General features: G+C 38.9%; 1 protein-coding gene across 5 annotated transcripts in view; it reads right to left on the bottom strand.

Moving 5' to 3' along the window:
• The window catches only part of LOC150084794 (uncharacterized), a 496975-nt gene that overhangs the window by 243689 nt on the left and 235476 nt on the right, over positions 1-17810 (bottom strand). For all 5 annotated transcript variants that reach the window (XM_090376602.1, XM_090376604.1, XM_090376605.1 and 2 more), the window contains exon 6: positions 11203-11401. In XM_090376602.1, the coding sequence (XP_090232728.1) occupies positions 11203-11401 (199 nt within the window). The remainder of the gene's footprint in view (positions 1-11202; positions 11402-17810) is intronic.

Genomic DNA, 17810 nt, shown 5'->3' with positions numbered 1-17810 from the left:
ATATTCGTATCACTGCAAACGAATAAGAATGCTACAGCACGTTGTATTCTGCCAGCCTTTGTTCACCAGCCATAGCCCCGGGTGCTGAAAAGCTTACTTTCTGATCACAGCATTAGGCTGAAGTGCGCCCTTTGTTTTCACTCACTTCCCGCTTACTCTGCTTGCTGTACTATTCGACTGTGTGGAAATTTCGCAACCCCAAGCCCGAAGCCAACTCACAGCAAGACATCCACGTAGACTACCCAAACGCCCATCCACTGAATATCCCCACTGCTTTCCTCCCAAATATGAGCAGAAATGGAAAACCTCTAAACTCGACACAGAAATGTGCCCTTTGCTATCATTTGGCTGTTGACGTCATCCTCTGTACCAGCTGTGATAACCCCATCTGTCCCGGATGTTCGGGCCTGTCCCCATCCAGCTAGAAGAAACTTTCCATGGCAGCCAGGCTGAAATTCAAGGGATCATGCTGCAAGAAGCTACACTCATTAGGCCACAAGGACAACCCGAAAATTTCCAACAACAACTCACAGAACTCGCCACGCACAGCCCAAAGCGCAAAGCAAAAACAGCCCAGTGAGGTAGATTTCACGGAAGTCGCGTCACCACTAGATAATACTCAGCACTATGCCAAGCTGCAAGAAAATATGAGCGATAATACCTACGAGACTGACACCATCGGTTACAGATATAACGCCTTCTACAGACCAACACCAGGCCACCTGAACCTGGCCACATCGCATGTAAGCATCGATGTACCTTCAACAACCCCTCAGACAGCTTATATTATGCCAATATCTGAAAATAGCCAAAGTGCACCTGCGCGGAGGTCCCAAGGGTGCCAAACCGAACCAGAAATTAACATCCAATACTTAAAGTCATCCCTAAAGCAAATCTTTGACAGCAAAATCAACGAAATAGTGGAAGTCCTCATAGAGAAAATAACTAGTTGCCTAACAAGTCAAGAAATCAATGCCAGTCCGCAAGCCAACTCTTACACACTGGAAAGCATGACGTTCAAATGTGCTGATACATCAGCATCACCCCAACATGGCTGCACAGCCCTAAGAAACATCCATGATGCGCAACCTTTAGAGTCCCCCCGGGATAAGTCACACGCAGAAATCCTGGCCACCGAGGTAAGCAATAGTGGCAAAACCATCAAAGGTCAAGCTCTAACATGCACCGCGATAAAATCGCACAGTTCCCTCCAAACTTCATTCCCTGACAGTGACCTAAACCCATCGCTGACTTCCCAATGCAGTGAAGAAAATATACCGACAATCTCATCAAGCCACGTCAACGCCCAAGCGGGCTCAATCGACATAATTCAAAATCAGACGAATGGCAACCACGATAACAGCACTGCCCAATCTGTAGCAGCTTCACTAAACGGCGATACCAGACAAGAAACCCGCACTCAGAGAAACTCTATAAAGTACGGCATAGCAATAAACTCCAAGCTACGAGCTTTCAGGACTCAAGACACTACCAGAAACAGTACAACCAGCCTTTTCGTATCTCGACTGGATCCATGCACAATCCCTGAACTAGTCAAACAGGTTATATATGAAGAGTTGAATCTACGGCCAACTGTACATAAACTACAAACTAGGAGTCAACAATATGCTGCATTCAAAATTGACTGTAGCCGACAGCAAGTAGATCTGATAGGGAGCGTCGCCATTTGGCCTGTCGGAACGAGGATCAGGCCATTTGTTCACTATCAATCAACTTCGAAACCTAAAGGCGACTACTCAGATCCGACAAAAGTACTCCCACCGCAGTCCCAGCTGACTTGGCGAGTATAATTGCCTGCCAGAAAGGATGCCAGCACCAGAATCTTCCCACACCAAAATACTGGAACAAACTCCGCCCAAGGTTGGTAATACCATCCTCCAACGCGAGAGAACCCGAGGTCGCCTCATCCCTGTCCTGATCTCTCATTATCGAGAGCCTCTACTTGTTCACAGCCGGGAAGCAAGGCTCCCTCCCGTGAGGATAAGCATTACAACCTCTCCTACCATCCACGCAATGTTCCAGAATATCAGGTCCTTAAGAAATAAACTTAATACACTGGAAGAGATTCTACTCTCAAACTCACTAGACATATTGTGCCTTGCTGAAACGTGGTTAGAGGCGAACCAGACAGATATCAGCTGCTCCATTCCTGCAGGCTTTCATGTACTGGCTGCCTCTCACGATAACCGCAGAGGGGGCAGAGTTGCTATAATTTTCAATACAACAAAGTTCTCCATCGTACACTCTGTCTCAAGTATCTCTCAAGATGTGGAAGCCTTAATAATAACTCTGGAACATCAAGGTACCACTATAGACGTCGCATCCCTGTACCTTCCTCCAAAACCAACTATGATGGCCATTGACGCAGCCACTAACTGGTTAATAAATAATCTCCACCCCGCAGCCACTCACATCGTATGTGGGGACTTCAATCTTCCACCATCTACCCAACACCTCAAAAGTCGTCTCACAGAATCTCTCCAATCAATCCAAATATTCCAAGTTAACTACTAGCCAACGAGAGACCAAAACCTACTGGACATAGTCTATTCCTCGGCAACATGCCAACTCGAAGAAACCACAGCAGACATGTTTCAATCAGACCACCAAGCAATCATATTTACAGCTCTCCTACCCAAAAAATATTTCAATATCCCCAAAACCAAATCTGTGAAAAAGGTCACCGCTCCAAAATTCCTGAATCCAGCACTCTGCATTGAAGCCGCATCCACAGTCCCATGGAACATCTTAGATGGATGTGAACTGAGCCTCGCAATCGATTTAATGACCAAATGGATCAATACCATAGCCCTTCACACCGCTACCAAGACAGTCACCATTACTCCGAGCTCCAGAGCATGGTGGACTCCCCAGCTCAACCAAAGTTTCCACTACAAACAGTTACTACACGCCAAGTGGAAAGCTTCCGGCAGTGTCCAAGACCGCATTTCATTCTCCAAAGCCAGGGCCGAATTCAACAGAAACAAATCAGCTGCAATTAAAAAAAAGCATCTTGAAAGAACCCTAAAAAGGGGAAAACCATTTCACAGAACAAAGGCTAGTTCTTCCAGCAACATCGACCCAACTGAATGGCTCAACTACGTTGCCAGATTTTCTAATCAACCTCCTACCTAATCGGCCACTCCTCAACCGCTCTCATCTTACTGATAGTCTCGCTACAATCCAAGTTTCTAAGCAACAACTGACGCAGGCCATTAATACTCTCCCTCTCACAACAACCACCGGTGACGATGGCATCCCCCAGTTCATAATCAAATGTTTAAGTGTCTTCATCATCGACTCACTCCTCAACCTATACAACAGATGCCTCGAAGTTCACTTCTTTCCACCCCAGTGGAACAGGTACTCTGTCTGGCCCCTTCCTAAGCACCAACAATCGACGCTCCCAAGCCAACATAGGCCCATCGCTTGCGCCTCCGTATTGCTAAAAATTCTGGAGAAACCATTGCTACCGTCTGTCACCCATCAAATTCTCCGCGACAGTCCTCAGCAAATACACTATGGGATATCAGGAAGGTCAACTATAACTAACCTTGCAACAACCACTCTGCACATCTTAGATGCCTTTGAACAAAGACAGGAATTGTCAGTTATATATCTTGACATCCATTCCGCATTTGATGCCATCTATATACCTCATCTCCTACGTCTCTTAGAAAACTACTTCAATTTTCGCGGCGATGTTCTCTGGTTCCTAGAATCTCTCCTATCGAAGAGGACCCTTGTTCTAAAGATCGGAACAAAGACCTTCACACGTCACATAACTGCCGGTGTACCTCAAGGGGGGGTCCTGTCTGGCATTCTCTTCTCAGCAATCATGGTGCCATTTGTGACCAATAAGTGCAATTGGATCACATATGCTGACGATGTCAAGCTCCTTACTAGAATATCGCCATCGGCAGCCGAAATCACTCAGCAAATCACTAGCAAACTGCAGGACATGGCTGACTACCTCAATACCTTCAACCTCCAAATCAACTCCCTAAAATCGGCACAAATAACTTATTCTCTAAAGGACAGCCCAACAACATTGGAGCCTGTGCTTAACGGCTCCTCAGTTCCAAGTGTTCAAACACACAAAGATCTGGGGGTCGTCTTCGACTCCAAACTATCTTTCAACGATCACATAAACCTCATACAGTCGAGGCTGAATTCACTATGCTGGGTCGCCAAACAACAGCTGCTCCACACCACCGACCCACAACTGGTAAAAAGATACATCGTATCAATCATTTACCCGACAATACTGTATGCTTCAGAGATAGCACACGCTTCTTGATTAGACCGGGGTTCGAGCCCGTCACCACCAAATACGGAGGATGCGGGAAGGTCAGGGAATGACCACCGCATATCCCCGGAGCAATATGGCCTTAGTTGCTAATGCTCCTAAAAAACCAAATAACAAAATAACAACATAACAACAGCTTCAGAGATATGGGCATCGGCCGCCGAATTCAACATTAAAAGAATATTCTCTGCCGAATTCTGGCTTCTAAAATGGGCCAACAGCAAACTCCACCTTCCCCCAGCTCTCAGATCAACGCAGTTAGCAGAAGCTCTTCACCTACGCAGGCTCCAGTCCTACATCGGAGAAAGAAGGCTGCTGTTCACCATCAAGATGGCCACGGGTAAAATTACAGAGCCGAACTTCTGGGATCACTGCTCTTGGCGCATTCCTCCCCCTTATCTCCGGTCTTCAGCACAGCTGCTAGCAAACCATAACCAGCTAGTACTAACCGACAGATTCCTGCCAAAGCAAATGCTGCCCTCACTGCAAGCCATCGACGGGGACCTCCAAGAAGTGGTCAACAATAAAAAATACAGGAAGGGTATCCTCGTCGAACTGAAAATGTAAAACTGTGCTTTGTTAATAATCTGATTTATCTTTTTTTCTCATGTGTATCTCTTTTGTAAATATGTTTTGTTAACCCCTGGTACCACCATGCCGTGACGAGACTAATTGTATGTCTATCATTGCTGCAATTAAAGATTCTATTCTATTCTATTAAATGAAATTTAACATTGACAAATGTAAAGTACTACATATGGGAAACAGTAACCCCAGAGCAACGTATCAACTCTGTGGTACTACACTGACAGTGGTAGAGAATGAAAAGGACCTGGGAGTAATTGTGCAGGCAGATATGAAGTTCTCTGAGCAGTGCAGACGGGCTGCAAGAGTAGCTCATGGTGTCTTGTCAATGATATATAGGAATTTTTCTAGCAAGGATAAGGAGGTGATTATTCCCTTGTATAAGGCATGGTCAGGCCACACATTGAGTACTGTATACAGGTCTGGAGGCCTCATTTCAAGAAGGATGTAGAACTGCTGGAACGAGTACAGAAAAGGGCAACAAGATTAGTGAATGGAACAAAGGGTTGCTCTTACGAAGAAAGGCTTAAGTTTTGCAAATTACAGCGTCTGGACACTAGGCACCGGCGAGGCGATCTGATAGAGGTGTATAAAGCTTTGAATGGTTTGAGAATGCTCGATGCCAATGGGATTCTTCCTCTTGCTCAGAATAATCACCTGATAGGGCATAAATTCAAATTGAGGAAAGACGGATGTAGGATAGATGTGCGGAAATTTGCCTTTAGCCAGCAGGTAGTTGGTTGGTGGAACAGACTTCCATCACTTGTTGTGGAAGTTGATAGCCTAAATAAATTTAAGGCTCAGCTGGACAGGCATTTCGAACGAATGTAGGGGGGGGGGGGTGAGTGAGTGAGTGAGTGAGTGAGTGAGTGAGTGAGTGAGTGTGTGTGTGTGTGTGTGTGTGTGTGTGTGTGTGTGTGTGTGTGTGTGTGTGTGTGTGTGTGTGTGTGTGTGTGTGTGTGTGTGTGTGTGTGTGTGTGTGTGTGTTTTGGCTGATGCTGCATAAGCTTGCTTTCTTGCATCATATGCCTCTACTAATGCTAATGCTAATATGTGCTTTCAGCTTCAATCTCAATGATATCCTTACAGTCTGCCAAACCCAGTGTACTTTTTTTGACAGAATCCCAGTTATCAGTTGATTCACCCACTACCCATTTAGGCTCTCCAAATTATTGTATGATTCTTTTCACTTTAAAGGTGGTATTTGTGCATATGTTCACTCTGATATTCCTGTGAGAGACTTATTAATTTGGAATCTCCTCTTTTTGATCTTCTTTGGTTTAAAGTCTCTCTCTCTCTCTCTCTTGCCGACCGGGCTAGCCGAGTGGGTAAAGTACCTGCCCGGCAACCCAAAGGTCGCGGGTTCGATTCCCGCCTCGGGCTTGGATCAAAGTACTGCAAAAACCTTGGGAGGTGCAATATGGCCACAGAAGCCGATGCGCCAACAACTACCAAATCAAAAAAAAAAAAAAAAAAATCTCTCTCTCTCTCTCTCTCTCTCTCTCTCTCTCTCCGCCACATTCTGTCAAATTAATCTGTTGCCTCTATCATTCTCCCATTTTCCCATTTCCAAGTGATTCTCCCATCACTTGGAACTCTTTAACTTTCTCCATTACAACTTTCCTAACAGTGAGGTAATTTTCCTTGGTGATTTTAATGTTCACAACTCCAGTTGGCTACCATTTTCTACTCACACGGACCCAGCTGATCAAGATGCCAAGGCTTTGAACTCACACAGATTGTTCATTTATCTACCAGAATACCAGACAATCCTAAACGCTCAGCCAACATGCTTGACCTTTTTCTCACAAACAATCCTACGTATACAGTCAAGGTGAGTGGTCCTCTAGGCACCCCAGCTCATAACTTGGTGATGGTCTCTTCTCCAATAGAGCCTTTCTCTTGTGGCCATTCTCAACCTCATGTTGTTTGGCATTACAAGAATGCCAAATGATTTTTTTTCTTCTTTTCCTTGGTTGGGTTACTGTTTCAAATCTTCTGATGTCAACATTTGCTCAGATAGTATCAGTAAAATTATTCTTGAAGGGATGAAATCCTTTATTCCACATTCCACCTTAAAATCTCATCTTTTATCTAAACCTTGGTTTTCCAATAAATGTGCTAAGGCTGTTCAAAAGAAGAATGTTGCATATCATAATTGGCTTGTATCTAAATCTCTAGGTACATTTCCTGCCTACAGCAAAGCTCACAAAACTTGTAAAGCAGTTATTAATAAGTCTAAACTAGATTTTAAACAGACTAAGAGTAAAAAGCTTGCTTCTTGTCCAAATGGTAGTCAAGCATTGTGGTCTCTTGCCAAAGCTACTGGCAGCAACTTTTGCCCATCTCTGTTACCACCTGTCAAAACTAGATGATTTTACGGCCATTTCAGCCAAAGATAAAACTGATCTGCTAACACACTATTTTTCTTCCAACTTATGTATTGATGATCTTGGTAAACCACCTCCTGCCATTCCCACCACACTCCATTCAATGCCTCTTGTGGTCTTCCATCAAAAGGACGTTAGAATTTTGATCAATCGATGGTAAGAAAGCTACAGGTCCATATGGTATTTCTCCACTTGTTCTCAAAACCTGTGCTCCTGAACTTACTCGTGTTCTGTGTCACTTTTTTTCACTTTCTTATTCCAAAGGTGTTCTGCTTGGAAATTTCCTCATACCCAGCCAGTTCCTAAAAAGGGTGACAAATCCCTCCCATCCAATTATCATCCCACTGCACTTACTTCTACTCTTTCCAAAGTAATGGCAAAAACAATTAACTGCCAAATCTTAAACTATCTAGAAACTGTTCCATCTGCTCAATGATCACAAGTATGGATTCCATCAGTGCCAATGTAGTGGTGATATTCTGGCTTATGTTACCCATCTATAGACAAACTCAATGGAAAAGTCTGGTGAAACTCAAGCATTTGCTTTTGATTTGGAATCTCCTAAGTTTTTCTAAATAAGCTTCCATCTTATGGTTTGTCAACTGTTTTTTGAAATAAAGTATCCAGTTTTCTCTCTGACTGCTCACTGTGTGTGATGGTAGATTGCTTTCTGTCTTCTAACTTCTCCACTAATGCTGGTGTTCCCCAAGGTTCAGTTCTTTCTCCCGCTCTTTTTCTCTTGTATATTAATGACCTTCCTCTATTGACTAGAAATTCAATCCAGTTTTGCTGATGACAGCACATTGTTCCACCTTCTAGTTTGAGAAACCGTGCCCTGCAAAAACAGCTTCAACATCTCAAAAATCCACTACCAATTCCTTAAATGCTGATCTCCACATAATTCTCCAGTGGGGCAAAGATAATTTAGTCAATTTTGATCCTTCTAAAACTCAGTCCTGTCTTATATTTCACAAAAAGGATTCTTCTGCTCCTATACTTATCTTCAATGACATTGTGATTTCTAGGTAAGATCATATATCTCTATTGGTGATTATCCTGACATCTCTCTTGGCATAAGCACATTACAAATATTGCTTCCTCTAAATCTAAAAAACTGGGTTTTCTCTTTTGCTCTTGGCATTACTTTTCTTCCAAGCAGCTGTTCACTCTGTACAAATTGCAATACTGCCCTACCACGGAATACTGTTCCCACATCTTAATTATTAACAAACTAGGCATTCATATCAGCTGAGTTTGCACAACTAAATTTACAATCGTAACCATGGCAGTTTTCTTTATTTTTCTTGTTTTTCAAATGTAAATTTTAGCATATGCTTGGAAAAGTTTCCTAAAAATTAACAAGATGTTATTTTTGCAGTAGAGGCAAGATTGCTTTGCTGGTAGGTTGAAACATTGCATAATATTTCTACAGTAGTTAGAGATCCATGCACTTTATCACTAGTAAAGCCACAGTATTTGGTTTCAAAAATTTTAAAGATTCAAAAGTCTAGCAGGTTAATGCTCAAGTTTTGTCAAATGTATGAGGTTCTGCTGTACTTCATGTTCAGAACATATAATGGTGCTCAAAAAAATTGCATCACTTGCAAAATTCAGAAATTCACCAAATTTCTGTGAAATTTAACAAGATATCATATATATTTTGTAATAGAATTACCCTATTGTGTTATCCATCTCTAGCAAGCTCTCTTGGATGATGTCACGTGCCATACAAGATTGTGTAACCCTAGCGGCAGTATAAATACAGTGCATAAGCCAAGAGCACAGTATTCTGTGCTATTGTAATGGCAAGTTTTTGACAATTACATAGGAAAAGTGTTGCTGCTGCACTGAATGCAGAGGGACAACTGCACATAAAATAGATAAAAGAATTCACTGTAATCAGTCAACGGTTACACATTTATTATGAAAATTTTCAGAAGCTGGCAGTCTAAACAGAAAGAAAGGAAGTGGATGTCCATGAATATCTTCTGCAGCACAGGACAGATTTCTGGTCCATCTGTGTGCTGCCTGAAACAGAAGATCCTCATCAACAGATCTCAAGACAGCATAGGAGGAGAATAAAGGAGTAAAGGTGAGTACTGCCACAGTATGTAGATGCCTTTTCTCATCAGGATTAATAGCACATTGCCTAAGAAAAAAAGCCACTTTTGACACAAAAAATGAAAGCCCAGCAACTAAAGCAGGCAAAAGAGCATATTGCATGGTTCAGATGGCCAGCAGACTGTTAAATGAAGAAGAGGAAATGAATTTCACCCTGACTGTATCATCACCACAGTGAAACATTCTTTATCTCAAATGATATGGGGCTGCATTTCACATAGAGTTGGTCATCTTGAATTTGTGAAGGTTACAGTGAATGCTGAGGTGTACAATAATATTCTTGAGACAAAATTACTTCCCACAATTAGAAGAGATCACTATGGGGATATTGCGAATTACATTTTTCAGAATGTCACAAAGTCAAAACCTTAAGTACTATTTCATAAAATTAGCAAAAATTTAAATTTATGAAATGTTACACTCTTGTTTAAATAAATGTAATTTATTTTGCTATTTTTACTGTCCACAGGTGCAAAAAAAGTTGAAAGATAAATCAATTCACACAATAACATTGCATGGAAACAGTCCGGACTGCAATTCAACTGAAAATTGTTTCAGTAAAATGGGTGTTTCAGTAATGCAAAAGAAACTAAAAACACTTAGAGAGCTGCAAAAGACAATCTAATCTCTATTTCATACCATGAGATTTCCCACGAATATATTTATAACCTTATCCAATTGATGCCACAATGATGCAGCAATTATTGAAACAAGGGGTGGGTCAACAAAATATCAGTGTGCACTTTGTTGCATTTTCTGGTTATATAGCTGCCTGCCATCCTAGTATAAGCAAAGTAATGAAAAAAAAAAAGAAAAAAAAAAATCATTGCTTTTATAGAATTTTTGTTATTATACGAAACATGCTGTTATTTTGTATACTTATCTATAAAGCATAAAAGTAAATTTTCTGCAATTAATAGTTTCATGTGTATTGTTATTACTTATGTTCTTTCAGCTATTTCTAAAAGATTAGTTGCCAGTATAAAGAAGGACAAACCTAAAAAATGAGGTGATACAATTTTTTTGAGCACTACTGAACTTCAGCATTCCTATTTCTATAAGCAAAGCCAGCAAATGAAACACAGCCATTAGTATGTTATATAAGAAAATCTATAAATATGTTAAGATTTAAGGTAATAAAGTGTGGAATCTCACCAGTAAGAGTTATCAATTTTTGTGTGTAACAAATCACTACACACAAAACCTAAAACTCTGCTTTGAATACACTAAAGACCTGTTTACAGTTGTGAAGACACTTATACAGGGAGTCCACAGTATCTGAGTATTCATTATCTGAGTCCCCGCATTTACAAGAATTTGAAAATTAAAGGAAGCCCTTGAGAAAACTGACCAAACACTTCAATATTTTTGTGAGAACGACATAACTAAATGCTATGACACAATTTTATCTGAAAAATGTGGCAAAAAAAAAAAAAAAAACCCTCTGGATTCATTCTTTATTCATTCATAAAACTTAAAAATAGTGTAACTTCAATAAACTTTACTTAACCTTACACTGTTCAATAATAAAAAATTGTCTAATAAAATAATTATCTCATTTTTCAGTTCCTTCAATCCATTTTTTACTATATACAAGTACACAAAATGCATTACGAAAATTTGGTCTCCCTATTTTAAGTGGATTTGTTTTTAGTGGAATTTTCTGTATCCAATTATCCTTGGATAACAACCCCCCCCCCTCCCTCCATTTACAAAATAAAACAATTTGTTAAGCTCTAAAGTATGGTTCATAATATTTTCATTACTTTTACTCACCATGGAAAACTCCATCCTTAGTGGGCTGAGGCTTGTGTGGATTAACAGACTGTTCTACTGCTTCCCATTTATTATTGAGAAGAATCAGGCGTCGATTTATCTCATCATTCATATCAGGATACCTCTTGCCCAATTTTTGAGCTTGATCATTGAAAAGTTTACATAGGAATGCTACTTTCTGAAGCTCTTCTATTACTGACTATAAAAAAAATAGTTAATAATATACAAATTTTTCTTTCAAAGACTAATAATTATTATATTTGGATTTAAATCAATACTAACTTGAACTTTGGCATAATATAAATCAGTCATTTCTAAAAACATTCTATACATAAAAAGAAATTGTTAGTCATAATGTGCAAGTTCATATGGTCTTTGTCATGCATTATGTCTCTATAAATGTGTGTTCATGGATCAATCTACATGTTGTGTGAGCTGAAATACACAGAAATCAGAAGGGTGTGGATTCTTTCTCCCTTCATTCGAGATTGGCTAAATACAACTTTGATTAAAGAAGTTTTTAATCTTCTAGTACAGGTTAACAATTTTTGAGGAACACTTGTACACTCAAAACAAGTAACCCATTTTATTACCTTAAAAACCAGAAAGAAGTAATTCAAAATTGTTCACTTTTTGATGCCACCTTCATTTTCAATTAATTTTTTTTAAATAACCCCCTCCTTTTGGAGTGCTTTAGACATGTGCTCTGTCCATGCTGTTTAATGCCACCCGCACTTGGGCATTACTTCACTGTTGTCATAGCTAGTGTTGCTGGGAGCTAACTGAGAAGACCATGTGCATCAACAATTACATCAGCCAAATGCTGTGGTAACACACTAAGCCAGCATGTTAACAACTGGAAATTCTGTTCTAAAACATGAAAGTGTGCTTCAACAATTGTATGCAAGAGATGCTGCTAATTTAAAATTTTTGTTTTACAAAAATTGCATTAAACAGGGTACAGAAAGCATATTATTTTATATTTTTTATGGACAAACTTCTTCAATTGCAAAACAATTAATAATGTACATTAAACTATGTATAAATATAGTGAAAATGCATCAGAAATACATAGCTATATCTGAATAAATCAGAATATTAGTAAAACGGCATCGTTTTAAGTTATATCTCATATTGTGAATACCTTCACGAGTTGCCATGATATTGCACTACTTCGAATAAGTAACGCTTCACCTAAGGAGAAGACTAATGTTACTTATTCTCAGATGGATACCACCACCCAGATGGCACCGTCAGGCATCTCTCATATTGTGGAGTTATACTTCATAACTGTTTTGCCATCATTGCATCACTCGGGTACCTACCCACCCACCGAAGAAGGGCCAAATAGCCCTGAAACGGTGCCGTCTGGGTGGTGGTATCCATCTGAGAATAAGTAACATTAGTCTTCTCCTTAGGTGAAGCGTTACTTATTCGAAGTAGTGCAATATCATGGCAACTCGTTGTGAAGGTATTCACAATATGAGATATAACTTAAAACGATGCCATTTTACTAATATTCTGATTTATTCAGATATAGCTATGTATTTCTGATGCGTTTGCACTATATTTATACATAGTCTAGACTCCTTCATAGCTTGAGGCTTATGCCCTAAACGCTTGAGTCTAAATGTAGATTAAAAAAATTAAACCAACTCTATTGCCACTTCAGCTAAAAATAAAACTGACCTGTTAGCATCCTACTTTTCTTCTAACTCTTGTATTGATAATCTTGGTAAACTACCATCTACCATTCCCCAGCACAGTCCATTCAATGCTTCCTGTCAAAGGGATGTGAATTTTGAACAATCTTGATGCCAAGAAAGCTCCAGGTCCTGATAGTATTTCTCCACTTGTTCTCAAAACCTATGCTCCTGAGCTTACTCCTGTTCTGTGTTACCTTTTTAAACTTTCTTAGTCCACCACCAGTATTTTTCTTCTGCTTGGAAATTTGCTCATATCTAGCCAGTTCCAGTTTAAGGAACCTTGCCCTACACAAACAGCTCTAACTTCTCAAATATCCACTACCAATTCCTTAAATGCTTCTCCCGAGGTAATTCTCCAATGGGGCAAAGATAACTTAGTTAATTTCAATCCTTCTAAAACTCAGTCCTGTCTCTTACATCTGACAAAAAGGATTTTTCTGCTTCTGTGCTCATCTTGGATGCCACTCAGATTTCTAGACAAGATCACATATCTCTATTTTTAGGGATTACCCTGACTTCTAACCTCCCTTGGCATAAGCACATCACAAATATTGCTTCCTCTGCAGCTAAAAAAATTGAGTTTTCTCTTTCATTCTCAGCATTACTTTTCTAAACAGCTACTCACTATGTACAAGTCTCAAATTTGCCCTACCATGGAATATTGTTCCCACATCTGGAGTCGTTTCCCCATAACAAATCTCATCTAATAGATTCCATTCAAAAGATGCAGTTATGGTTAATTAATGACCCATCTCTTACAAAGTATCTATACTCTGTCTTATAAACATTCTGTTTTTTTCCTTTTCTATAGATACGTCCATTGGTACTATTATTCTGAACTGGCTTCTATAATTCCCCCTCTCTCTTCCAAACCAGTCGGCATCCTTTTACTGTCCAACTTCAAACTCACAGAGCCAACTTTTCTCCTCATTCATTTATTTCTTCATCTTCCTTTTTCTGGAAAAATCTCCCTTCATATGTATTTCCTGAAAATTACAATCTACAGAAATTCAACTCTAATGTCAACAAATATCTTCTTTCATCTTCTCAGCCTTCAATCCACACATGGTACTGAGTACTATAGGTTCTAATACGATTCTTGTTTGGGATTTTCAAAAAAAAAAAAAGTATGGAAGAAACTAAAATTCGAACATACTTCAACAGATATTTTAATTTTTAAAAGGTAATTTTGGTGGACATTTACCACCAGCACCTCCAGTAAAGAGTTAAGAATTTTTCTAGTCTTAAATGGGATTCAAACTAGGTGATTTGCAGTGAACCTCTTCTATATCACAGAGAATCATAAAAAGAAGAGGCATGGTAAAAATATAAGATGACTATTCAAAGTTTACAATAAATACATGTATTGGGGAAAAAATTAATAGTGCAGCTAAAGTGAAAATTTATACTAAAGAAGTAATAATTAAAGTATTCTATTTATATATTGTAAAGATAATGCAGCTTTACGTGATAACTTGTTCACTGTGGTGATTCTACTACACTTTGTGGAGGAGCATAAAAAAACCAGGCACTAAAAACATAAGATTTCAGATTACACGATAAGTACATGTATTGATGAAAAAAATTAATTCATTTTATTAATTAAACTAATTCAATTTTAATGAGTGGACTGCATTCCAGATTTTTTGGTTTGAAAATAAAATTGAAGGTTTTATTTTGTATTCATTCTTTATACATTAATGCATAAAGAACGACTATATCCAGCCTTCTTGGATAACTAACCTTTGTTTAAATCTCCAGTGGAACATTGAAAAATTTTAAGTGGAATACAAAATGATACATTTAGTATGCCATTTAATGTTTTTAAAATAGGCAACGAAGTACAGTAAACTCTCATTATAGTGCTATCTAGGAAAGTTCCAAGGGACTATAAAGAAACCATTATGACCAGGCCTTCTCCCTTCCTGGGGGCTTTTTGTTTTTTTTTTTTTTTTTTTGTATTCTGTCAATATATTTGTGAATAACAGAATTTATTTATTTTTTTATTTATTTTTTTTTTTTTTCCATGTTTATGAAACAGTTTACATGTAGGTCAAAACTTGTACTTAATGTACTATGTATGCTTTAATGGTAACTTCAATCTTTCATGAATGCTATTAAAAAGTATGAAACATTTTAAAACTATTTTATTAAATTCAGCCAAACATATCTCGAGTATTATAAACAGATAAATGCAGTCTTAACATAATAATAATTACTGAAATTAAAATTTTGATCTTACGCACGCGCGTGCAACAATAACTACCATACAAGAAAGGTAAGTGGACAAACAATGTTGAATTTAAAAATAAGAAAAGAAAAATGTGATGAGAGCTTGTAAATGATACAATAAGCAATTAAATACTGCATTGCAAAGAACAGCCCTTCTGTTTTAAAAGTTTTGAGTTAAATATGAAGGAAACAAATGCCATCTATACCAGATGTGATTTCTATGAAATAAATGAACTGTAGCATAAACTATTCCTAGAATTTGGTCTCTATCATCCCTTTCCCAAAATCAAAATGCAAGAGGAAGAATGGCTATATCCAAGTACAGTGGAACTTCTATATTCATCATTAATCTGTTCCTGAGGGACGGACGAATACTGAATCGGATAAATATAGAATCAATTTTTTCCATAGGAATTAACTAAAATTGGAATAATCTGTTTTCCCAGCCCCGAATCTGATACATAAATAAATAAAATTTAACCAGAGCTTTGCCTTTACTGAGGAGCGATGATGGCAGAAGCTGAAGAGGAGGAAAGGAATTATTGTTTAGAAGGGGAGTCACCTTCCATTAAAACATCACGTAACTCCAATTCTTGTGATCAGTGTCTTTTTTTTTTGTCCCTTTCCCGACAATTTACTAGCACTCGATTTAGCAAAGAACTTGTCCAATGTTTTCTGTTTCTGTCTGGTTTTTAAAATTGTCTGAAAGTAGCCAATCACATTATCATTGAATGAATTTATATTTTGATTAACTATGGCAAAGTTCAGGTGCCGCTTCTCAACCATACTCTGCATTTTGGCCCAACTGGACAGAATTTCCTTAATGTCAGCAGCTGAGATGCTACCTTTACTTGACCCTTCCTCCTCTGATGAAATTTCCTCCACTGCTTCAGCTTCCTGTTCTTTATGAAGGTCCAACAGTTCTTCTGTGGTGAGCTCCCTTCCATTGTCATCCACCAATTCCTCTACATCCTCACTATCAACCTCCAATCCCATGGACCTGCCCAGAGACACGATTTCATCAACAACAGGCTCTGACCCAAAACCTTCAAAGTCTCTTTCTGACACACACACTCTGGCCACAATTTCTTCCAGGCCGAGTTCATTGTCCTGGAAGACACTCCCCCCACGTCTTATCAATTATCCTTAAACAATGGAAGATATTGAAGTGATTTTTCCAAAATTCTCTCAACGTAAGTTCTGTCTCCAACATCACTTCAAAACACCTTTGAAACAGAGCTTTTGTATAAAGTTTTTTAAAACAGGCAATGACCTGCTGATCCATGGGTTGGATTAGAGGAGTTGTGTTTGGTGGTAGATATTTAATGTGAATAAAGCTGTATTCTCCTGCCAAATCATCTTCCAAGCCAGCAGGATGAGCAGGAACATTGTCCAAAACCAAGAAGGCCTTTACAGGTAAATTATAACTTTCTAGATAAGCTTTCACACTTGGGGCAAATACTTTGTGAATTCACTCCAGGAAAAACTGTCTTGTTACCCAAACCTTACTGTTAGCCTTCCACATCACATTTAGTTTACTTTTTATGATATCGTTCTTCTTAAAAATTCTCGGATTTTCTGAATGATAAACGAGCAATGGTTTAATTTTGCAGTCCCCACTAGGTGTTACCACACAGCAAAAGTATTAATGTCTTTCTTTGGCTTGTGTCCAGGCAATGCTTTTTCCTCTTTTGTGATGTAGGTTCTTCTGGCATTTTTTTCCAGAATAGGCCTGTCTCATCACATTTAAAAACTTGTTGAGAGATAAATTCCTCAGTGTCTACGTAGTTTTTGAAATCTTCAAACTTTTTAGCATCTTCTGCATTCGAGCTTGAAGCCTCTCCATGCCTAACTACACTATGAATGACCATTTGCCCTTTAAATTTTTCGAACCAGCCCCTACTTGCCATGAAATCACCACTGGTTCCTGGGTTCTTTTGCTGTAGGTCATCATATAACTGCCTTGCTTTCTCGCAGATGATAGATTCTGAAATACTATCACCAGCCATTTGCTTTTCAGCAATCCATACTAATAAAAGATTTTCCATGTCTTCATACGTTTGTGAACTTTTAGCAGCAAGAATTTTTACACCTTTTGCAACATCAGCCACTTTAATTGCTTCTTTATTTTTAATTATGCTGCTTACTGTAGTTCTCAGCATGTTAAATTCTAATGCTAAGTTGGAAACACTTGTTCCACTTTAAAACTTAGCAATGATTTCTTTTTTAAACTCAATTGTGGTTCTCACAGCTTTCCTTTTTTGGTTGTTTTTCTTCACTACACTTTTTTGGGGCCATGGTCACTTCTTTTTACAAAGATAACTGCAAAAAATTGCAAAATTAAAAAAAATTTCAAAGAGAAAATAACAGGTGATGCGCACTGAATGATCACACAAGGTATACTGCTGGGCTATCGCACAGAGCTAGCTGACTGCATGGGCGATTGAGCGAGGCTAGCTGACTGCGTGGGCAATTGAGCGAGGCTAGCTGACTGTGTGGGCAATTGAGCGAGGCTAGGATGACCATGTAGTGGGCGATTGCATGAGGCTAGGATGACCATGCAGTGGGCGACTTTTCGTGACGAATATTGGATTTGAAATATAGAGGTTCCACTGTATATTCCTTCTTTAAACCTTAAAAAGGCAATAAGCAGGAAAGAATTTTAAACAC

The sequence above is a fragment of the Mastigoproctus giganteus genome, chromosome 6, assembly GCF_048544385.1.
Source record: "Mastigoproctus giganteus isolate SK-2022 chromosome 6, ASM4854438v1, whole genome shotgun sequence".
Lineage (NCBI taxonomy): Eukaryota > Metazoa > Arthropoda > Arachnida > Uropygi > Thelyphonidae > Mastigoproctus > Mastigoproctus giganteus.
This window is presented reverse-complemented; position numbering and strand designations above follow the sequence as displayed.